Source organism: Dendropsophus ebraccatus, chromosome 7 (assembly GCF_027789765.1).
Source record: "Dendropsophus ebraccatus isolate aDenEbr1 chromosome 7, aDenEbr1.pat, whole genome shotgun sequence".
NCBI lineage: Eukaryota > Metazoa > Chordata > Amphibia > Anura > Hylidae > Dendropsophus > Dendropsophus ebraccatus.
The window spans coordinates 4,416,628-4,441,487 of record NC_091460.1 but is presented as its reverse complement, the minus strand read 5'-3'; the positions used below and the strand labels follow the sequence as shown (position 1 = coordinate 4,441,487).

General features: G+C 47.6%; 1 protein-coding gene across 7 annotated transcripts in view; it reads right to left on the bottom strand.

Moving 5' to 3' along the window:
* RTKN (rhotekin) overlaps positions 1–24,860 on the bottom strand; it is a 64,185-nt gene that overhangs the window by 23,819 nt on the left and 15,506 nt on the right. For 3 of the 7 annotated variants that reach the window (XR_011363905.1, XM_069977068.1, XM_069977073.1), the window contains exons 1-4: positions 21,805–21,871; positions 17,314–17,453; positions 4,922–5,121; positions 4,687–4,748 (exon numbers count right to left, since the gene is read on the bottom strand). Coding sequence is in view for 6 of the 7 variants with exons in the window: in XM_069977068.1 (XP_069833169.1) it covers positions 4,687–4,748; positions 4,922–5,121; positions 17,314–17,442 (391 nt within the window). In the remaining variant the exon portion in view is untranslated. Of the gene's footprint in view, positions 1–4,686; positions 4,749–4,921; positions 5,122–8,453; positions 8,548–10,386; positions 10,954–17,313; positions 17,454–21,804; positions 21,872–24,860 lie in introns of those variants that run through there. The other 4 variants (XM_069977069.1, XM_069977074.1, XM_069977070.1 and 1 more) reach the window with 3 other exon arrangements.

Sequence of the window (24,860 nt, the reverse complement as noted above, 5' to 3'; positions counted from 1 at the left end):
ATGTGATAGTAGTAATGTCCCCCCGCAGTTATGTGATAGTAGTAATGTCCCCGCAGTTATGTGATAGCAGTAATGTCTCCGCAGTTATGTGATAGTAGTAATGTCCCAGCAGTTATGTGATAGTAGTAATGTCCCCCGCAGTTATGTGATAGTAGTAATGTCACCCAGCAGTTATGTGATAGTAGTAATGTCCCCGCAGTTATGTGATAGTAGTAATGTCCCCGCAGTTATGTGATAGTAGTAATGTCCCCCCGCAGTTATGTGATAGTAGTAATGTCCCCGCAGTTATGTGATAGTAGTAATGTCCCCGCAGTTATGTGATAGCAGTAATGTCCCCGCAGTTATGTGATAGTAGTAATGTCCCCGCAGTTATGTGATAGTAGTAATGTCCCAGCAGTTATGTGATAGTAGTAATGTCCCCCAGCAGTTATGTGATAGTAGTAATGTCCCCCCGCAGTTATGTGATAGTAGTAATGTCCCCGCAGCAGTTATGTGATAGTAGTAATGTCCCCCCAGCAGTTATGTGATAGTAGTAATGTCCCCGCAGTTATGTGATAGTAGTAATGTCCCCCCAGCAGTTATGTGATAGTAGTAATGTCCCAGCAGTTATGTGATAGTAGTAATGTCCCCGCAGTTATGTGATAGTAGTAATGTCCCCCCAGCAGTTATGTGATAGTAGTAATGTCCCCCGCAGTTATGTGATAGTAGTAATGTCCCCGCAGTTATGTGATAGCAGTAATGTCCCCGCAGTTATGTGATAGTAGTAATGTCCCTGCAGTTATGTGATAGCAGTAATGTCCCCCAGCAGTTATGTGATAGTAGTAATGTCCCAGCAGTTATGTGATAGTAGTAATGTCCCCGCAGTTATGTGATAGTAGTAATGTCCCCCAGCAGTTATGTGATAGTAGTAATGTCCCCGCGCAGTTATGTGATAGTAGTAATGTCCCCCCGCAGTTATGTGATAGTAGTAATGACCCCGCAGTTATGTGATAGCAGTAATGTCCCCGCAGTTATGTGATAGCAGTAATGTCCCCCCCGCAGTTATGTGATAGTAGTAATGTCCCCCCCCAGTTATGTGATAGTAGTAATGTCCCCGCAGTTATGTGATAGTAGTAATGTCCCCCCGCAGTTATGTGATAGTAGTAATGTCCCCCCGCAGTTATGTGATAGTAGTAATGTCCCCGCAGTTATGTGATAGCAGTAATGTCCCCCCCGCAGTTATGTGATAGCAGTAATGTCCCCCCCGCAGTTATGTGATAGTAGTAATGTCCCCCCGCAGTTATGTGATAGTAGTAATGTCCCAGCAGTTATGTGATAGTAGTAATGTCCCCCGCAGTTATGTGATAGTAGTAATGTCCCCGCAGTTATGTGATAGTAGTAATGTCCCCGCAGTTATGTGATAGTAGTAATGTCCCCCCGCAGTTATGTGATAGCAGTAATGTCCCCCCCGCAGTTATGTGATAGTAGTAATGTCCCCCGCAGTTATGTGATAGTAGTAATGTCCCCCCGCAGTTATGTGATAGTAGTAATGTCCCCGCAGTTATGTGATAGTAGTAATGTCCCCGCAGTTATGTGATAGTAGTAATGTCCCCGCAGTTATGTGATAGCAGTAATGTCCCCAGCAGTTATGTGATAGTAGTAATGTCCCCGCAGTTATGTGATAGTAGTAATGTCCCCCCCGCAGTTATGTGATAGTAGTAATGTCCCCCCGCAGTTATGTGATAGTAGTAATGTCCCCGCAGTTATGTGATAGTAGTAATGTCCCCCCGCAGTTATGTGATAGTAGTAATGTCCCCGCAGTTATGGGATAGTAGTAATGTTCCCCAGCAGTTATGTGATAGTAGTAATGTCCCCGCAGTTATGGGATAGTAGTAATGTCCCCGCAGTTATGGGATAGTAGTAATGTCCCCGCAGTTATGTGATAGTAGTAATGTCCCCGCAGTTATGGGATAGTAGTAATGTTCCCCAGCAGTTATGTGATAGTAGTAATGTCCCCGCAGTTATGTGATAGTAGTAATGTCCCCGCAGTTATGTGATAGTAGTAATGTCCCAGCAGTTATGGGATAGTAGTAATGTCCCCGCAGTTATGTGATAGCAGTAATGTCCCCGCAGTTATGTGATAGTAGTAATGTCCCCGCAGTTATGTGATAGTAGTAATGTCCCCCCGCAGTTATGTGATAGTAGTAATGTCCCCCCGCAGTTATGTGATAGTAGTAATGTCCCCGCAGTTATGTGATAGTAGTAATGTCCCCGCAGTTATGTGATAGTAGTAATGTCCCCGCAGTTATGGGATAGTAGTAATGTTCCCCAGCAGTTATGTGATAGTAGTAATGTCCCAGGACTGTGTGCCTGCTGAGAATAAGGACTGTGTGTCTGCTGAGAATAAGGACTGTGTGCCTGCTGAGAATAAGGACTGTGTGCCTGCTGAGAATAAGGACTGTGTGCCTGCTGAGAATAAGGACTGTGTGCCTGCTGAGAATAAGGACTGTGTGCCTGCTGAGAATAAGGACTGTGTGTCTGCTGAGAATAAGGACTGTGTGCCTGCTCAGAATAAGGACTGTGTGCCTGCTGAGAATAAGGACTGTGTGCCTGCTCAGAATAAGGACTGTGTGCCTGCTGAGAATAAGGACTGTGTGCCTGCTCAGAATAAGGACTGTGTGCCTGCTCAGAATAAGGACTGTGTGCCTGCTGAGAATGAGGACTGTGTGCCTGCTGAGAATGAGGACTGTGTGCCTGCTCAGAATAAGGACTGTGTGCCTGCTGAGAATGAGGACTGTGTGCCTGCTCAGAATAAGGACTGTGTGCCTGCTGAGAATGAGGACTGTGTGTCTGCTGAGAATAAGGACTGTGTGCCTGCTGAGAATAAGGACTGTGTGCCTGCTGAGAATAAGGACTGTGTGCCTGCTGAGAATAAGGACTGTGTGCCTGCTGAGAATGAGGACTGTGTGTCTGCTGAGAATAAGGATTGTCGGTCCGCTGAGAATAAGGACTGTGTGCCTGCTCAGAATAAGGACTGTGTGCCTGCTGAGAATGAGGACTGTGTGTCTGCTGAGAATAAGGACTGTGTGCCCGCTGAGAATAAGGACTGTGTGCATGCTGAGAATAAGGACTGTGTGCCCGCTGAGAATGAGGACTGTGCGCCTGCTGAGAATGAGGACTGTGTGCCTGCTGAGAATAAGGACTGTGTGCCCGCTGAGAATAAGGACTGTGTGCATGCTGAGAATAAGGACTGTGCGCCTGCTGAGAATGAGGACTGTGCGCCTGCTGAGAATGAGGACTGTGTGCCTGCTGAGAATAAGGACTGTGTGCCTGCTGAGAATGAGGACTGTGTGTCTGCTGAGAATAAGGATTGTCGGTCCGCTGAGAATAAGGATTGTCGGTCCGCTGAGAATAAGGACTGTGTGCCTGCTGAGAATGAGGACTGTGTGCATGATAAGACTGGTTCTCAGTACAGCCGTCCAATGTATGTCTCCCCTAATGGACGTCGGCATGAAAGAAATGAACGGCAAAGTGAGAAAGTGGACCATGGTGGTCCTGTGTTAAGGAAAATGTGGGGGAAACACAAATCTCATGAAAAGTGTGGGTTGTGTCCCCAGGAAAAGAAGATAAGGCATGAATGGTGTCACATGTTACCCCAATGTAGGACCTTTGACCCAGGAGGGGGTGTTAATAAAGTGACAAGTCCTACGGCCTTTGTCAGGGGGGGAGGATATGTGGCATGGTGGGGCTGTAGGAGGCAGGTCTGGGCCTCTGGAGTGGGAATTGGAGATCAGGTGGAGCTCCTGTTCCAGATACTCCACTCCAGTCCTAGAGCTAATGAGGCTCTGAAACCACCTGGTGGATCTATTAGAGACTCCAGAGCTTCCCAGGTGATGGCCCCCAGGTGATGGCCCCAGGTGAGGGCTCCCAGGTGATGGCCCCCAGGTGATGGCCCCCAGGTGAGGGCTCCCAGGTGATGGCCCCCAGGTGAGGGCCCCCAGGTGAGGGCTCCCAGGTGAGGGCTCCCAGGTGAGGGCTCCTAGGTGAGGGCTCCCAGGTGATGGCTCCCAGGGTGGGAGAACAGGCAGCGCTAGGCCTGTGGGAGCTGCAGACAAGTCTGGGTGAGACCAGTGTACCTGGTCAAGTGGAGCATTAGGCTCAGAAAGTCAGCTAGGGAAGCTGTAATGTGTTTGTCAGTGGCTAGACGGCCCAGGTTTTATTTTATTGGCAGTGTTGCCTATGTCTTGTGTTATTTGAACGGATAAATAAAGCGACTGAGGTCAGTATAAAGCGTACAGCACTGACTGGACTGCAATTTGTGATGTGCCAACCGTCTCAGGCCCAGGAGATGGCGATCCCAGCAAGTGAGTAACCCCCAGATTGTCACAATATATATATATATATATATATATATATATATATATATATATTACCTCAGACAACCCCCACTCATATATATATATATCCTTAGACACCCCCCACTCATATATATATATTACCTCAGAGACCCCCCCACTCATATATATTACCTCAGAGACCCCCCACTCATATATATTATCTCAGACCCCCCCACTCATATATATTACCTCAGACACCCCCCCCCTCATATATATTATCTCAGACCCCCCCACTCATATATATTACCTCAGACACCCCCCACTCATCACAGAGCACCCACGCACATCCCCTCACATACACGTCCTCTACCTGAGATGGAGAGTTTTCCTTTGCAAGGGAGCCGATCATCCACACATCCCCCATCTGACGGCCTGAAAGACATAAAGAGCAGAGGATGATGGATGGCCGATGTCAGATATAATACTGGGGTACTGGGGTAAAACACATCATCCCCCCCCCCCCACTGTATATACATTACAGGATATCCTATATAATACTGGGGTACAGGGGTGACACAGGTCATGTGACGTGGCGGCCATCATACCTGCGTGCGCTGTGCTGTAGGACCTGCTCCTCCTTGCGGTGCTGCAGCTCGGACATGTAGGTCATGATGCGGCTATTACACACCAGCAGACTTTTTGCGGCCTCCAACGCCTGCTCTTTCTGAGTACAGGCTCCCAGCAGCTTCACCGCTCCCTCACGTATCCGCACCTCATGGTCTATACGCTTCTGGATGTCTGTGTCCTGCAAGAGATACACACCTGGCATCAGGAAGAGATATACACCTGGCATCAGACAGAGACATACACCTGGCATCATATAGAGATATATGAAGTGTCCCACCACGGGTGTTGCTATTGGTTACACCCTTCGTAAAAGCCTGTACTTATTGTGAGTCAGTGGTGATGAAAGTAGTGATAAAGTTTTGCCACTAGATGTCGTTGTTACAGACGTATGCACACAGATGCTGCACGGCTGAAGTATGTAAAGGGTTATTGTTTATTTCTATGTCACATGGATCTGTGAACCTATGGGAATGTCTTCTTCTTCTATCCTATCATATCTCACTTTACTTCTTCTACTGCACTCTTCACCCACTCACAGCGCACCCTTAGATACGCTGAGGAAGGAAGTCACACGGGTAGAGGAAGTGTATGAGCCTTTCGTGTTGGACGTTTGTAGGGGAAGGACGCAAGCTAGAAAGCTCTCTACAGTGGTCCTCTTGGGCCCTGGCCCTCTGCCAGGCCCCCTACCTTGAAAGTCAGACCTAGGCAGATCTTGGTATGATTAGGAAGCTAGACAAGATGCAGTTAACAGTTTCTCCTCAGCTTAAGCTACACAACACTATGCAGTGTTAAACTCTTACATGAGAGGACAAGTCAGAGATCCCCCTATCCATGCCGTGGACTAGGAGAGTCACAGTGCAGGACAGTCTCCACAAAAGCCAAAGAAGCTAGGAACTGATCCGGATAGAGCAAAGTTGCTAAGAGCCTAGGAACTCTATCTCGCAGCGCGGTTGTCAGCAGGAAACCCTCAGCAATCCGCTCCTTCCAGGTAACAAGGTCTGGGGCCTTGTGTCACCCACTAGGACAGGTCCCCCGACACTGGTAGGGCATTAGGTGGTGCAAAGACCCAAAGGTCAAAACATGGGCACAAGTACTCTCTTCTTCTAAGTTTTCTTCTACCTCATCCTCCAACATCCCGGCAGAGCACAGTACTACTTGGTCTCTTAGTAGGAAAGGACACCGGCACTACGAGGCTCAGCAGACCAGGAATTGATTCACCTCCACAGGCATTTCGGTGTAGTTGGTGCTCAGCTTATGATATCAGTCCATCTTATAAACAAAGAAGATTCTTAGCGGCACTCACCATATATCCACCTTTTTTATTTAAAAATGCATAACAGGACACACGAGGAACGCTCGTTCACCGGCAGGTAAAGGAGTGTTCCTCGCGTGTCCTGTTATGCATTTTTAAATAATTAGTTGGATATATGGTGAGTGCCGCTAAGAATCTTCTTTATTATCTATAACAGTACTACTTGGGTTGGAACTCTCACAACATCCTCCTACTCTGATTCCTTGTGTCTCTCAACACACAACTCAGTCAGCACGACTGTACTCCTCACTGTATCCCTATCACAGATCTGGTTGCTGTATTATCAAGAGAAACATACCCTATCAAGGGAAAAGTACAGTCATGGCCAAAAGTTTTGAGAATGATACAAATATTAATTTTTACAAAGTCTACTGCTTCAGTTTCTAAAATGGCAATTTGCATATACTCCAGAATGTTATACAGAGGGATCAGCTTAACAGCAATTACTTGCAAAGTCAATATTTGCCTAGAAAATGAACTTTATCCCCCAAAACACATTTCAGCATCATTGCAGCCTTACAAGGAGCAGCTAACATGGTTTCAGTGATTGCTCCATTAATACAGGTGTGGGTGTTGATGAGGACAGGGCTGGAGATCAATCTGTCATGATTAAGTAAGAATGACACCACTGGACACTTTAAAAGGAGGCTGGTGCTTGGCATCATTGTTTCTCTTCTATTAACCATGGTTATCTCTAAAGAAACATGTGCAGTCATCATTGCACTGCACAAAAATGGCCTAACAGGGAAGAGTATCGCAGCTAGAAAGATTGCACCTCAGTCAACAATCTATCGCATCATCAAGAACTTCAAGGAGAGAGGTTTCATTGTTGCCAAAAAGGCTCCAGGGCGCCCAAGAAAGAGCAGCAAGCGCCAGGACAGTCTCTTAAAAGTGTTTCAGCTGCGGGATGGGGCTACCAGCAGTGCAGAGCTCGCTCAGGAATGGCAGCAGGTAGGTGTGAGGGCATCTGCACTGTGCACTGTGAGACTGCAGAGACTCTTGGAGCAAGGCCTGGTCTCATGGAGGGCAGCAAAGAAGCCACTTCTCTCCAGAAAAACATCAGGGACAGACGGATATTCTGCAAAAGGTCCAGGGAGTGGACTGCTGAGGACTGGGGGAAAGGTCCAGGGAGTGGACTGCTGAGGACTGTGGGAAAGTCATTGTCTCTGATGAATCCCCTTTCCGATTGTTTGGGACATCTGGAAAACAGCTTATTTGGAGAAGACGAGGTGAGCGCTACCACCAGTCTTGTCTCATGCCAACTGTAACCGGCATCCTGAAACCATTCATGTGTGGGGTTGCTTCTCAGCCAAGGGAATTGGCTCTCACAGTCTTGCCTAAAAACACGGCCATGAATAAAGAATGGGACCAGAAAGTCCTCCAGGAGCAACTTCTCCCAACCGTCCAAGAACAGTTTGGCCACCAACAATGCCTTTTCCAGCATGATGGAGCGCCTTGCTATAAAGCAAAGGTGATAACTAAATGGCTCAGGGAACAAAACAGAGATTTTGGGTCCATGGCCTGGAAACTCCCCAGATCTTAATCCCATTGGGAACTTGTGGTCAGTCATCAAGAGACGGGTGGACAAATAAAAACCAACAAATTCTGACAAAATGCAAGCATTGATTGTGCAAGAATGGACGACTATCAGTCAGGATTTGGTCCAGAAGTTGATTGAGAGCAGCCGGGGAGAACTGCAGAGGTCCTGAAGAAGGCGCAACACTGCAAATATTATAGACTTGCTGCAGTAACTCATTCTGTCAGTATAAGCTTCTGTTACTCAGAATATGATTGCAATTATACTTCTGTATGTGATAAAAACATCTGACAAACACACATAAAAACCAGAGGGCAGCAGATCGTGGGAAAATAGAAGATTCGTGTCATTCTCAAAACTTTTGGCCATGACTGTAGTATTACCTGCTGCACACAAGTACTTTCCAAGTAAAACAAGATTAATTATGGTAAAGAGACTTTGTGATTCTTCACCCCGCACCAACACAGTGTACACTACATCATTGGGACATCTCCCCTTTCTGTGGGTGGCAGTGCCGATAGTCCGGGTGGGTCAATACTTTACTCCGGAACACCGTGACTACACTAACCCAAGGGATTCCGTAGCAGCCCGGCTGGTCACTGACCACAGGGAAACAAGGTACAACTGGGCCTTTAAACTAAAAGCAGGTGTGCCACCATACCTGTGTGCCCAACCGGCACTGACGTCACGCCATAACATCCCTGGGTCTGGCTGTATCCCGGCCAACCACCATATATCTGGCGTCACACCTCACCATCTAGCAAGTGACTGGCCGTTCCTCCGACATAACTCCTCGGAGGCCCACCACGTATACACCTGGCATCAGACAGAGACATACACCTGGCATCAGGGAGAGATATATACCTGGCATCATATAGAGATATACACCTGATATCAGGCAGAGACATACACCTGGCATCATATAGAGATATACACCTGGCATCAGAGACATACACCTGGCATCATATAGAGACATACACCTGGCATCAGACAGAGACATACACCTGGCATCATATAGAGATATACACCTGGCATCATATAGAGATATACACCTGGCGGGGAGGAGGCGTGGCCTTGATTTATCATGATTTATGGCTGGAAACAGATGTAAATCATGAATATAATCCCCACCTGATTGTGGCCCCTCCGTGCAGCAGGTGCGGACCAGGAGTCGTGCGCCTCTTAGTAAGTCCGGCCGTATATACGACTAGGGCGGTCTTTATAAATCTCCCCCGGTGACGAGTGTCCAGTGCTGCGGAGCGGCACAGGAAGTGACCCCGCTCCAGGGACGACCTTCAGATATACAAGCACTGCTTAAGGCTCCATTACACTAAACGATTATTGCCCGTACTCGGCCGATACTGGCCGTTACAGCCAATAAGCAGACTACTGCTACCCTCTATGGGCTGGACGGACAATCTAGCGATCACCCTCAGCACCAACTATCACCATCTTTCCATCTCCATATAAATATACAACCAACACACTTATCCTTAAAATACCGCCCTCCACCCTGCCTTCTTATCCAGCTACTGCTCCATCCTCCTCTCTGGCCTCCATCTAACACCCTGCAGCCTATCCTTACCTCTGCTGCCTGACTAATCCACCTCTCCCCTCTGCCAGTCCTTTCACTCACTCCCTGTTGCTCAAAGAATTTATTTTAAGTAGTTCCCCATGACATACAAGGCCGCCCCCAGCCTGTCCCCTCCGTATATCTCCGACCTGATCTCCCGCTACCGTCCCTCACACAGCCTCCAGTCTTCACGAGACTCCATTTGTGCTCTCCCCTCACACAACCACTCCAAGAACTCCAAGCCTCTCTCCCTATGTAATCCCTGGCGGGCAGGCTCCTCTCTCCCTATGTAATACCTGGCGGGCAGGCTCCTCTCTCCCTATGTAATACCTGGCGGGCAGGCTCCTCTCTCCCTTTGTAAGGCCTGGCGGGCAGGCTCCTCTCTCCCTATGTAATACCTGGCGGGCAGGCTCCTCTCTCCCTATGTAATACCTGGCGGGAAGGCTCCTCTCTCCCTATGTAATAACTGGCGGGCAGGCTCCTCTCTCCCTATGTAATACCTGGCGGGCAGGCTCCTCTCTCCCTATGTAATAACTGGCGGGCAGGCTCCTCTCTCCCTATGTAATACCTGGCGGGCAGGCTCCTCTCTCCCTATGTAATACCTGGCAGGCAGGCTCCCACCCCCTATGTAATACCTGGCGGGCAGGCTCCTCTCTCCCTATGTAATATCTGGCGGGCAGGCTCCTCTCTCCCTATGTAATACCTGGCGGGCAGGCTCCTCTCTCCCTATGTAATCCCTGGCGGGCAGGCTCCTCTCTCCCTATGTAATACCTGGCGGGCAGGCTCCTCTCTCCCTATGTAATACCTGGCGGGCAGGGTCGTGTCTCTTTCTTCTACCATAACTTCTATCCACATCTCCTTACGGTCCAAGCATCTCAAGCTCCTCCTCATCTATCACTTCATCCCATCCCCTCCATGAGTCTCCCGGCCGTCCAAGTATTCCAAGTAACCCCAAATGCCTCAATGTCTGGAGCCTGGGCTCCGGCCTACGCCATGTCACATCCTCCTCACCCACACTTACTGTCCTATGGTCTTCTCTCTCCATGACTTGTCTGCCTGTGCCGAGTTTTCAGATGGCGGTTTAGGTCATCTATACATATGTGTACAGGCCGTGTTGTGTGTGTGTGTGTGTGTATAGGCTATGTTTTATTTATGTGTGTGTATATATATATATATATATATATATATATATATATATATGTGTGTGTACAGGCTGTGTTATATCTGCGTGTGTGTATATATGTGTGTGTACAGGCCGTGTTATGTCGGTGTGTGTGTACAATGTACTATATGTGTGTATGTGAGGATTATGTACATATATGTGGTGTAAGAAAGGTCCTTGTTTTCATGTGTACTGTGTGAGGACTGTGTATGTGTGTAATGTGTGAGGTGGATGGATGTTTGTGTGTGATGTTTGTGTAAAGGAAGGTATTTGCTGTATGTCCATGTGGAGTGTGACGGCCGAAGTCCCAGCAGCTGCAGAGGACGGATGAGGAGGGGAACGGTGTGCGAGAGGAAGGAGGGGGACAGGCTGTAAGTGGTCAGTGTGCGAGAGGAAGGAGGGGGACAGGCTGTAAGTGGTCAGTGTGCGAGAGGAAGGAGGGGGACAGGCTGTAAGTGGTCAGTGTGCGAGAGGAAGGAGGGGGACAGGCTGTAAGTGGTCAGTGTGCGAGAGGAAGGAGGGGGACAGGCTGTAAGTGGTCAGTGTGCGAGAGGAAGGAGGGGGACAGGCTGTAAGTGGTCAGTGTGCGAGAGGTACAGGCTGTAAGAGGTCAGTGTGCGAGAGGTACAGGCTGTAAGAGGTCAGTGTGTGAGAGGAAGGAGGGGGACAGGCTGTAAGAGGTCAGTGTGCGAGAGGAAGGAGGGGGACAGGCTGTAAGTGGTCAGTGTGCGAGAGGAAGGAGGGGGACCGACTGTAAGAGGTCAGTGTGCGAGAGGTACAGGCTGTAAGAGGTCAGTGTGCGAGAGGTACAGGCTGTAAGAGGTCAGTGTGTGAGAGGAAGGAGGGGGACAGGCTGTAAGTGGTCAGTGTGCGAGAGGAAGGAGGGGGACAGGCTGTAAGTGGTCAGTGTGCGAGAGGAAGGAGGGGGACAGGCTGTAAGTGGTCAGTGTGCGAGAGGAAGGAGGGGGACAGGCTGTAAGTGGTCAGTGTGCGAGAGGAAGGAGGGGGACAGGCTGTAAGTGGTCAGTGTGCGAGAGGAAGGAGGGGGACAGGCTGTAAGTGGTCAGTGTGCGAGAGGAAGGAGGGGGACAGGCTGTAAGTGGTCAGTGTGCGAGAGGAAGGAGGGGGACAGGCTGTAAGTGGTCAGTGTGCGAGAGGAAGGAGGGGGGACAGGCTGTAAGAGGTCAGTGTGTGAGAGGAAGGAGGGGGGACAGGCTGTAAGTGGTCAGTGTGCGAGAGGAAGGAGGGGGACAGGCTGTAAGAGGTCAGTGTGTGAGAGGAAGGAGGGGGGACAGGCTGTAAGAGGTCAGTGTGCGAGAGGAAGGAGGGGGACAGGCTGTAAGTGGTCAGTGTGCGAGAGGAAGGAGGGGGACCGGCTGTAAGTGGTCAGTGTGCGAGAGGAAGGAGGGGGACCGGCTGTAAGTGGTCAGTGTGCGAGAGGTACAGGCTTTAAGAGGTCAGTGTGCGAGAGGAAGTGGGGGAGCACTGGTCTACACAAGCTAAAAATATACAGAGAGGCAGAGGACCCCACCAGCTGACACTGCTTCCCCGCCCCCGGTGTCATTACTGGACACTGGATACAGTTACACACCAACCTGTCACTACTGTATACACACTCTGTACATAAACAACTACATACATAGTACACACCATATATAGTGTGCCCAGGAGTACACCATAGTGTATGGACATAATGGACACTGCATGGCCACACCAGCAGAGCGGACAACCCCATAAAGAGAGGTCATTCAGCAAGGCCTGGACCAAAGAAAAGCTGACCGCCAACAATGACCAGTATTGTACTCCGTATTGTGTCTGCTATATGATAGTGTCAGGGTCTCCCTATACACCCCCAGCCCACTCAGCTCTTACCCATGACTAAATCTACATGGAGCAGCAGCGGTCACATGTGGGATCTCAGCATGGCAACGTCCTTGCTTTACAAATATATCAAAGTAGAATAAATCAATATATCACCTCTACCCACAAGCCTCCTGTATCAGCTCTTCATGCACCCACCTCCTAGGCTCCTTATCTACACAGATGCCTAATGTCCAAAGACCCCAACCAATAACCCAACCTGAACATCTTCTTCAATACATACGCCTATCTGAACATCTTCTCCAACATATACTTTAACCTGACCATCTTCTCCAATATATACTCCCTACCTGACCATCTTCTTGAATATAAACCTCTACCTGACCATCTTCTCCAACATATACCTCCATCTGACCATCTTCTCCAACATATAACCCAACCTGAACATCTTCTCCAATATATACACCTATCTGAACATCTCCAATATATACCCCCTTCCTGACCATGTTCTCTAATATATACCGCCTACCTGACCATCTTCTCCAATATATACCCCCTACCTGACCATGTTCTCCAACATATACCTCTACCTGACCATCTTCTCCAATATATACCCCCTACCTGACCATCTTCTCAAACATATACCCCAACCTGACGATCTTCCCCAATATATACCCCTAACTGACCATGTTCTCCAACATATACCTCTACCTGACCATCTTCTCAAACATATACCCCAACCTGACCATCTTCCCCAATATATACCCCCTAACTGACCATGTTCTCCAACATATACCTCTACCTGACCATCTTCTCAAACATATACCCCAACCTGACCATCTTCCCCAATATATACCCCCTTCCTGACCATCTTCTTGAATATAAATCTCTACCTGACCATCTTCCCCAACATATAACTCTATCTGACCATCTTCTCCAATATATACCCCCTACCTGACCATGTTCTCCAACATATACCTCTATCTGACCATCTTCTCCAAAATATATTCCCTACCTGACCATCTTCTTCAACATACAGTATACCTCTACCTGACCATCTTCTCCAATATATACCCCCTACCTTACCATCTTCTCCAACATATACCTCTACCTGACCATCTTCTCCAACATATACCTCTATCTGACCATCTTCTCCAATATATATTTATATATACACCTCTATCTGACCATCTTCTCCAATATATACCTTCTACCTGACCATCTTCTCCAACATATACCTCTACCTGACCATCTTCTCCAATATATACCCCCTACCTGACCATCTTCTCCAACATATACTTTACCTGACAATTTTCTCCAACATATTCTGCTACCTGATCATCTTTTCCAATACATACTCCCTACCTGAACATCTCCAACATATATGCCTGTCTGAATATCTTCTTTAATATATACCCTGTACCTGACCATTGTCTCCAACATATACCCCAACCTGACTGTCTTCTCCAATACTTTTCCTGTAACCCCATAATCAGTTTTAACCTTATCCCTCCATCTTCTCTAGGACTCATCCTGTACTACACCTTGACCATCAGTCATAAACTTGTCTCTCTACATGACTTCTTATGTACCAAATCTCCACCATCAGCTATAACTTTATATCTTTATCTTCATAACTTCTCCTGCACTACAGCTCATCAATCATAGCCTTATCTCTCCATTTTCTCCTGTACTACACCTCCACCATCAGTCATAACATTGTCCTTCCATCTTCTCCTGTACTACACCTCCAGCATCAGTCATAACCTTGTTCCTTTGGTCGATAGTAGCGTTATTTGTGTCTGAAAGGATATTGTCACCACTGTCACACACGTGCACGCATTCTTCATCCCAAATAATCGCATATATGTTCCCTGAGATATTGTGATCCTCCCCCAGGCTGCTCTTCTCTCGATCAGAAGCCATGAAGGGGTTAAGCATGCAACGTCAGTAGCGTGGGGGCAACAGAGACCCCAATGTCCTCTCCAAATGTCAAGATACAAGGCGAGACACAGAAATCATTGTGTGTCTGGCATCTGGGAGCGAGCTCAGCTGCCCCTGCCATAATCCTACAGATGTCTACACAGATCCCCAGACTGACCCCTCAATGTACAATATAATTACCATCTCCATATGTGTCCAGAGTGTAAAGAAGGGATGATGCCCCCCAAACGGGTGGAGACCCCAGAGCCCCTGTCTCCTCACCCTCCTAAACGTGTGTCCTACAAATCATGCTTTAATTTATAATACACCATGTACACCCCTCAAACACACCATCACACTCATGAGTCTTCTGATCTTCTCATCTCTATGGGGGCACCTCTCTCTCATCTCTATGGGGGCACCTCTCTCTCATCTCTATGGGGGCTCTTCTCTCTCATCTCTATGGGGGCACCTCTCTCTCATCTCTATGGGGGCACCTCTCTCTCATCTCTATGGGGGCTCTTCTCTCTCATCTCTATGGGGGCACCTCTCTCTCTCTCATCTCTATGGGGGCACCTCTCTCTCTCTCATCTCTATGGGGGCTCTTCTCTCTCATCTCTATGGGGGCTCTTCTCTCTCATCTCTATGGGGGCTCTTCTCTCATCTCTATGGGGGCACCTCTCTCTCTCATCTCTATGGGGGCACCTCTCTCTCATCTCTATGGGGGCACCTCTCTCTCATCTCTATGGGGGCACCTCTCTCTCATCTCTATGGGGGCTCTTCTCTCTCATCTCTATGGGAGCACCTCTCTCATCTCTATGGGGGCTCTTCTCTCTCATCTCTCATCTCTATGGGGGCTCTTCTCTCTCATCTCTATGGGAGCACCTCTCTCATCTCTATGGGGGCACCTCTCTCTCATCTCTATGGGGGCACCTCTCTCTCATCTCTATGGGGGCACCTCTCTCTCATCTCTATGGGGGCTCTTCTCTCTCATCTCTATGGGGGCTCTTCTCTCTCATCTCTATGGGGGCTCTTCTCTCTCATCTCTATGGGGGCTCTTCTCTCTCATCTCTATGGGGGCTCTTCTCTCTCATCTCTATGGGGGCTCTTCTCTCTCATCTCTATGGGGGCACCTCTCTCTCATCTCTATGGGGGCACCTCTCTCTCATCTCTATGGGGGCACCTCTCTCTCATCTCTATGGGGGCTCTTCTCTCTCATCTCTATGGGGGCTCTTCTCTCTCATCTCTATGGGGGCTCTTCTCTCTCATCTCTATGGGGGCTCTTCTCTCTCATCTCTATGGGGGCTCTTCTCTCTCATCTCTATGGGGGCACCTCTCTCTCTCTCTCATCTCTATGGGGGCACCTCTCTCTCTCTCTCATCTCTATGGGGGCACCTCTCTCTCATCTCTATGGGGGCACCTCTCTCTCATCTCTATGGGGGCACCTCTCTCTCATCTCTATGGGGGCACCTCTCTCTCATCTCTATGGGGGCACCTCTCTCTCATCTCTATGGGGGCACCTCTCTCTCATCTCTATGGGGGCACCTCTCTCTCATCTCTATGGGGGCACCTCGCTCTCATCTCTATGGGGGCACCTCGCTCTCATCTCTATGGGGGCACCTCGCTCTCATCTCTATGGGGGCACCTCTCTCTCTCATCTCTATGGGGGCACCTCTCTCTCTCTCATCTCTATGGGGGCACCTCTCTCTCTCTCATCTCTATGGGGGCACCTCTCTCTCTCTCTCATCTCTATGGGAGTATCTCTCTCATCTCTATGGGGGCAACTCTCATCTCTATGGGGGCACCTCTCTCTCTCTCTTCTCTATGGGGGCACCTCTCTCTCTCTCTCTTCTCTATGGGGGCACCTCTCTCTCTCTTCTCTATGGGGGCACCTTTCTCTCTCTCTCTCTTCTCTATGGGGGCACCTCTCTCTTCTCTATGGGGGCACCTCTCTCTCTCTTCTCTATGGGGCACCTCTCTCTCATCTCTAGAGGGGCACCTCTCTCTCTCATCTCTAGAGGGGCACCTCTCTCTCTCATCTCTAGAGGGGCACCTCTCTCTCTCATCTCTAGAGGGGCACCTCTCTCTCTCATCTCTAGAGGGGCACCTCTCTCTCTCATCTCTAGAGGGGCACCTCTCTCTCTCATCTCTAGAGGGGCACCTCTCTCTCTCATCTCTAGAGGGGCACCTCTCTCTCTCATCTCTAGAGGGGCACCTCTCTCTCTCATCTCTAGAGGGGCACCTCTCTCTCTCATCTCTAGAGGGGCACCTCTCTCTCTCATCTCTAGAGGGGCACCTCTCTCTCTCATCTCTAGAGGGGCACCTCTCTCTCTCTCCTCTAGAGGGGCACCTCTCTCTCTCTCATCTCTAGAGGGGCACCTCTCTCTCTCATCTCTATGGGGGCACCTCTCTCTCTCTCTCATCTCTATGGGGGCACCTCTCTCTCTCTCATCTCTATGGGGGCACCTCTCTCTCTCATCTCTATGGGGGCACCTCTCTCTCTCATCTCTATGGGGGCACCTCTCTCTCTCTCATCTCTATGGGGGCACCTCTCTCTCTCTCATCTCTATGGGGGCACCTCTCTCTCTCATCTCTATGGGGGCACCTCTCTCTCTCTCTCATCTCTATGGGGGCACCTCTCTCTTTCTCTCTCTCATCTCTATGGGGGCACCTCTCTCTCATCTCTATGGGGGCACCTCTCTCATCTCTATGGGGGCACCTCTCTCTCTCTCTCTCTTCTCTATGGGGGCACCTCTCTCTCTCTCATCTCTATGGGGGCACCTCTCTCTCTCTCTCATCTCTATGGGGGCACCTCTCTCTCTCTCTCATCTCTATGGGGGCACCTCTCTCTCTCTCATCTCTATGGGGGCACCTCTCTCTCTCTCATCTCTATGGGGGCACCTCTCTCTCTCTCTCATCTCTATGGGGGTTTCTTGAGGAGCTTTGTAATCTGGGGTCTCCAGATCGTATCTCCATCGCTCACAGACTTGTTTGCAGTGGCTCCTCCCACTGTGGGGTGACCCTCAGTATACGGCTGATTACCTGCAGGCTGAGGGCGATCTGCCGGATGTATAACATGTTCATGTCTTGTAGGATCCACAGCTTTTCCTCCATATCGGACCACAAGTCTGGGGGTTCCCAAGGACGTCCCTTGTCCTGCGCCATCACCATAGCCCGATTCCCTGCAAACTAACATCTGTCACCCCAACACCTACATGTTACCCCAAAACCATGTCCTGCACCCCAACCCCTCAGACCCTGCAGCCCAACCCCTCAGACCCTGCAGCCCATGGTACCAGGACAATCCCTGTTACAACTGGATATTGCACACAGAAATATACTGAACAGGAGGATATAGTATTATATACAGGGATATACTGGGCAGAGGATATTATAGTGTTATATACAGGGATATACCGGGCAGAGGATATTATAGTGTTATATACAGGGATATACCGGGCAGAGGATATTATATACAGGGATATACCAGGCAGAGGATATTATAGTGTTATATACAGGGATATACTGGGCAGAGGATATTATATACAGTGATATACCGGGCAGAGGATATTATAGTGTTATATACAGGGATATACCGGGTAGAGGATATTATATACAGGGATATACCGGGCAGAGGATATTATAGTGTTATATACAGGGATATACCGAGCAGAGGATATTATATACAGGGATATATCGGGCAGAGGATATTATATACAGGGATATACCGGGCAGAGGACATTATATACAGGGATATACTGGGCAGAGGATATTATAGTGTTATATACAGGGATATACCAGGCAGAGGATATTATATACAGAGATATACCGGGCAGAGGATATTATAGTGTTATATACAGGGATATACCGGGCAGAGGATATTATATATAGGGATATACCGGGTAGAGGATGTTATATACAGGGATATACCGAGCAGAGGATATTATATACAGGGATATATCGGGCAGAGGATATTATATACAGGGATATACCGGGCAGAGGACATTATATACAGGGATATACTGGGCAGAGGATATTATAGTGTTATATACAGGGATATACTGGGCAGAGGATATTATATACAGGGATATACTGGGCAGAGGATATTATATACAGGGATATACCGGGCAGAGGATATTATAGTGTTATATACAGGGATATACTGGGCAGAGGATATTATAGTGTTATATACAGGGATATACCGGGCAGAGGATATTATATACAGGGATATACCGGGTAGAGGATATTATAGTGTTATATACAGGGATATACCGGGCAGAGGATATTATATACAGGGATATACCGGGCAGAGGATATTATATATAGGGATATACCGGGTAGAGGATGTTATATACAGGGATATACCGAGCAGAGGATATTATATACAGGGATATATCGGGCAGAGGATATTATATACAGGGATATACCGGGCAGAGGACATTATATACAGGGATATACTGGGCAGAGGATATCATAGTGTTATATACAGGGATATACCGGGCAGAGGACATTATATACAGGGATATACTGGGCAGAGGATATTATAGTGTTATATACAGGGATATACCGGGCAGAGGATATTATATATACCGGGCAGAGGATATTATATACAGGTATATACCGGGCAGAGGATATTATAGTGTTATATACAGGGATATACCGGGCAGAGGATATTATATACAGGGATATACTGGGCAGAGGATATTATATACAGGGATATACCGGGCAGAGGATATTATATACAGGGATATACCGGGCAGAGGATATTATATACAGGGATATACCGGGCAGAGGATGTTATATACAGGGATATAAAAGGGCAGGATATTATATACTGGGATACACCGGGTAGAGGATGTTATATACAGGGATATACCGGGCAGAGGATATCATAGTGTTATATACAGGGATATACCGGGCAGAGGATATTATATACAGGGATATACTGGGCAGAGGATATTATAGTGTTATATACAGGGATATACCGGGTAGAGGATGTTATATACAGGGATATACCGGGCAGAGGATATTATATACAGGGATATACCGGGCAGAGGATATTATATACAGGGATATACCGGGCAGAGGATATTATATACAGGGATATACCGGGCAGAGGATATTATATACAGGGATATACCGGGCAGAGGATATTATAGTGTTATATACAGGGATATACCGGGCAGAGGATATTATATACAGGCATATACTGGGGGCAGAGGATATTATATACAGGGATATACCAGGCAGAGGATATTATATACAGGGATATACCGGGCAGAGGATATTATAGTGTTATATACAGGGATATACCGGGTAGAGGATATTATATACAGGGATATACCGGGCAGAGGATATTATAGTGTTATATACAGGGATATACCGGGTAGAGGATATTATATACAGGGATATACCGGGCAGAGGATATTATAGTGTTATATACAGGGATATACTGGGCAGAGGATATTATATACAGTGATATACCGGGCAGAGGATATTATATACAGGGATATACCGGGCAGAGGATATTATATACAGGGATATACCGGGCAGAGGATATTATATACAGGGATATACTGGGCAGAGGATATTATATACAGGGATATACCGGGCAGAGGATATTATAGTGTTATATACAGGGATATACCGAGCAGAGGATATTATATACAGGGATATACCGAGCAGAGGATATTATATACAGGGATATACCGAGCAGAGGATATTATATACAGGGATATACCATGCAGAGGATATTATAGTGTTATTTACAGGGATATACCGGGTGCAGGATATTATATACAGGGATATACCGGGTGCAGGATATTATATACAGGGATATACCGGGTGCAGGATATTATAGTGTTATATACAGGGATATACCAGGCAGAGGATATTATATACAGGGATATACCGAGCAGAGGATATTATATACAGGGATATACCAGGTGCTGGATATTATATACAGGGATATAGCGGGTGCAGGATATTATAGTGTTATATACAGGGATATACCGGGTGCAGGATATTATAGTGTTATATACAGGGATATACCAGGCAGAGGATATTATATACAGGGATATACCGGGCAGAGGATATTATATACAGGGATATACCAGGTGCTGGATATTATATACAGGGATATAGCGGGCAGAGGATATTATATATAGGGATATACCGGGCAGAGGATATTATAGTGTTATATACAGGGATATACCGGGTGCAGGATATTATATACAGGGATATACCAGGCAGAGGATATTATATACAGGGATATACCGGGCAGAGGATATTTTATACAGGGATATACCGGGCAGATAATATTATATACAGGGATATACCGGGCAGAGGACATTATATACAGGGATATACCAGGCAGAGGATATTATATACAGGGATATACCGGGCAGAGGATATTATATACAGGGATATACCAGGCAGAGGATATTATATACAGGGATATACCGGGCAGAGGATATTATATACAGGGATATACCGGGCAGAGGATATTATAGTGTTATATACAGGGATATACCGGGTAGAGGATATTATATACAGGGATATACCGGGCAGAGGATATTATAGTGTTATATACAGGGATATACCGGGCAGAGGATATTATATACAGGGATATACTGGGCAGAGGATATTATATACAGGTATATACCGGGCAGAGGATATTATAGTGTTATATACAGGGATATATCGGGCAGAGGATATTATATACAGGGATATACCGAGCAGAGGATATTATATACAGGGATATACCGGGCAGAGGATATTATAGTGTTATATACAGGGATATACCGGGCAGAGGATGTTATATACAGGGATATACCGGGCAGAGGATATTATAGTGTTATATACAGGGATATACCGGGCAGAGGATATTATATACAGGGATATACCGGGCAGAGGATATTATATACAGGGATATACCGGGCAGAGGATATTATAGTGTTATATACAGGGATATACCAGGCAGAGGATATTATATACAGGGATATACCGGGCAGAGGATATTATATACAGGGATATACCGGGCAGAGGATATTATATACAGGGATATACCGGGCAGAGGATATTATAGTGTTATATACAGGGATATACTGGGCAGAGGATATTATAGTGTTATATACAGGGATATACCGGGCAGAGGATATTATAGTGTTATATACAGGGATATACTGGGCAGAGGATATTATATACAGGAATATACTGGGCAGAGGATATTATATACAGGTATATACCGGGCAGAGGATATTATAGTGTTATATACAGGGATATACCGGGCAGAGGATATTATAGTGTTATATACAGGGATATACCAGGCAGAGGATATTATATACAGGGATATACCGGGCAGAGGATATTATATACAGGGATATACCGGGCAGAGGATATTATAGTGTTATATACAGGGATATACCGGGCTCAGAGAGTGTTATAATAAGAGGTCCTGGGGAGGCGGACTGGGGGAGGGGGGTGCAGGCAGTATTGGGGTGCAGGGTCTGGGGGTCTCCCCTGTATACACACATATAAGGTCCCGCTGGCTGCTGCCTCTGTGTCCACGTCCTTCTCCTTCTCTCCTTCCTCTCCAGCACTTTCCTTCCGCCTCCTGCCTGTCCCTCCTGCTCAAAGACCTCCATTCATCACCAGCCTCCCCTCCCCCAAAACATTAACCCTGCAAACACCACACACACCACATCTTATACGCTGTGGGTATATACCCGGTATACACAGAAACGGGAGGGAGGGCATACAGGGGGTAAGAGGAAGGTATATGGAGTAATGGGGGGGATACAGGGGGTAAGAGGAAGGTATATGAAGTAATGGGGGGATACAGGGGGTAAGAGGAAGGTATATGGAGTAATGGGGGGATACAGGGGGTAAGAGGAAGGTATATGGAGTAATGGGGGGGATACAGGGGGTAAGAGGAAGGTATATGGAGTAATGGGGGGGATACAGGGGGTAAGAGGAAGGTATATGGAGTAATGGGGGGATACAGGGGGTAAGAGGAAGGTATATGGAGTAATGGGGGGGATACAGGGGGTAAGAGGAAGGTATATGGAGTAATGGGGGGGATACAGGGGGTAAGAGGAAGGTATATGAAGTAATGGGGGGATACAGGGGGTAAGAGGAAGGTATATGGAGTAATGGGGGGGATACAGGGGGTAAGAGGAAGGTATATGGAGTAATGGGGGGGATACAGGGGGTAAGAGGAAGGTATATGGAGTAATGGGGGGGATACAGGGGGTAAGAGGAAGGTATATGGAGTAATGGGAGATACACAGGGGGTAAGAGAAAGAATTATGGAGTAATGGAGGGGATACAGGGGGTAACAAATGTATATGGAGTAATGGGGGGGGGGTATACAGGGGGTAAGAGGAAGGTATATGGAGTAATGGGGGGATACAGGGGGTAAGGGGAAGGTATATGTATATGGAGTAATGGGGCGATACAGGGGGTAAGAGGAAGGTATATGGAGTAATGGGGGATACAGGGGGTAAGAGGAAGGTATATGGAGTAATGGGGGGTACAGGGGGTAAGAGGAAGGTATATGGAGTAATGGGGGGTATACAGGGGGTAAGAGGAAGGTATATGGAGTAATGGGGGGATACAGGGGGTAAGAGGAAGGTATATGGAGTAATGGGGGGTATACAGGGGGTATGAGGAAGGTATATGGAGTAATGGGGGGATACAGGGGGTAAGAGGAAGGTATATGGAGTAATGGGGGGATACAGGGGGTAAGAGGAAGGTATATGGAGTAATGGGGGGATACAGGGGGTAAGAGGAAGGTATATGGAGTAATGGGGGGATACAGGGAGTAAGAGGAAGGTATATGGAGTAATGGGGGGTATACAGGGGGTATGAGGAAGGTATATGGAGTAATGGGGGGATACAGGGGGTAAGAGGAAGGTATATGGAGTAATGGGGGGGTATACAGGGGGTATGAGGAAGGTATATGGAGTAATGGGGGGGATACAGGGGGTTAGAGGAAGGTATATGTATATGGAGTAATGGGGGATACAGGGGGTAAAAAATGTATATGGAGTAATGGGGGATACAGGGGGTAAGAGGAAGGTATATGGAGTAATGGGGGGATACAGGGGGTAAGAGGAAGGTATATGGAGTAATGGGGGGGATACATGGGGTAAGAGGAAGGTATATGGAGTAATGGGGGGATACAGGGGGTAAGAGGAAGGTATATGGAGTAATGGGGGATACAGGGGGTAAGAGGAAGGTATATGGAGTAATGGGGGGATACAGGGGGTAAGAGGAAGGTATATGTATATGGAGTAATGGGGGGATACAGGGGGTAAGAGGAAGGTATATGAAATAATGGGGGGGTATACAGGGGGTATGAGGAAGGTATATGAAGTAATGGGGGGATACAGGGGGTAAGAGTAAGGTATATGGAGTAATGGGGGGGTATACAGGGGGTATGAGGAAGGTATATGGAGTAATGGGGGGGATACATGGGGTAAGAGGAAGGTATATGGAGTAATGGGGGGGATACAGGGGGTAAGAGGAAGGTATATGGAGTAATGGGGGGTACAGGGGGTAAGAGGAAGGTATATGGAGTAATGAGGGGGATACAGGGGGTAAGAGGAAGGTATATGGAGTAATGGGGGGTACAGGGGGTAAGAGGAAGGTATATGGAGTAATGGGGGGATACAGGGGTCATGAGGAAGGTATATGAAGTAATGGGGGGATACAGGGGGTAAGAGGAAGGTATATGGAGTAATGGGGGGATACAGGGGGTAAGAGGAAGGTATATGGAGTAATGGGGGGGTATACAGGGGGTATGAGGAAGTTATATGAAGTAATGGGGGGGGGGTATACAGGGGGTATGAGGAAGGTATATGAAGTAATGGGGGGGTATACAGGGGGTAAGGGGAAGGTATATGGAGTAATGGGGGGGATACAGGGGGTAAGAGGAAGGTATATGGAGTAATGGGGGGATACAGGGGGTAAGAGGAAGGTATATGGAGTAATGGGGGGGTATACAGGGGGTATGAGGAAGTTATATGAAGTAATGGGGGGGGGGGATACAGGGGGTATGAGGAAGGTATATGGAGTAATGGGGGGGATACAGGGGGTAAGGGGAAGGTATATGGAGTAATGGGGGGGATACAGGGGGTAAGAGGAATGTATATGTATATGGAGGGGGATACAGGGGGTAAGAGGAATGTATATGTATATGGAGTAATGGGGGGGTATGGCTCCCATCTCATCAAAGAGAAGGTGTCACCTACATTTTCTTTTCCTGATTGGAGTCAGATACTAAAACTTGTTGTTTTATTCTAATCTGTTCCTATTTTCTGACTGTAGTTTTTTTTTTTTTTTATTTGACTGGGTTTACATTGTTATGGGAGCGGCCATCTTGCCTGAGCTGTATTTTACATCATTTAGTTACATGCTTTACCGCAAGTCTCATGGACATAGACAACAATAGACAGACTCTGTCCCCTTGAGATGAATGTGAAACATTAGGGTATATGCACACTATCCCGCTGCGGATTCCACCACTTGCCCCTGCTCAGAGAACATCTCAACCCACGCTGCGGACAAGGGGAGACACAGTGCAG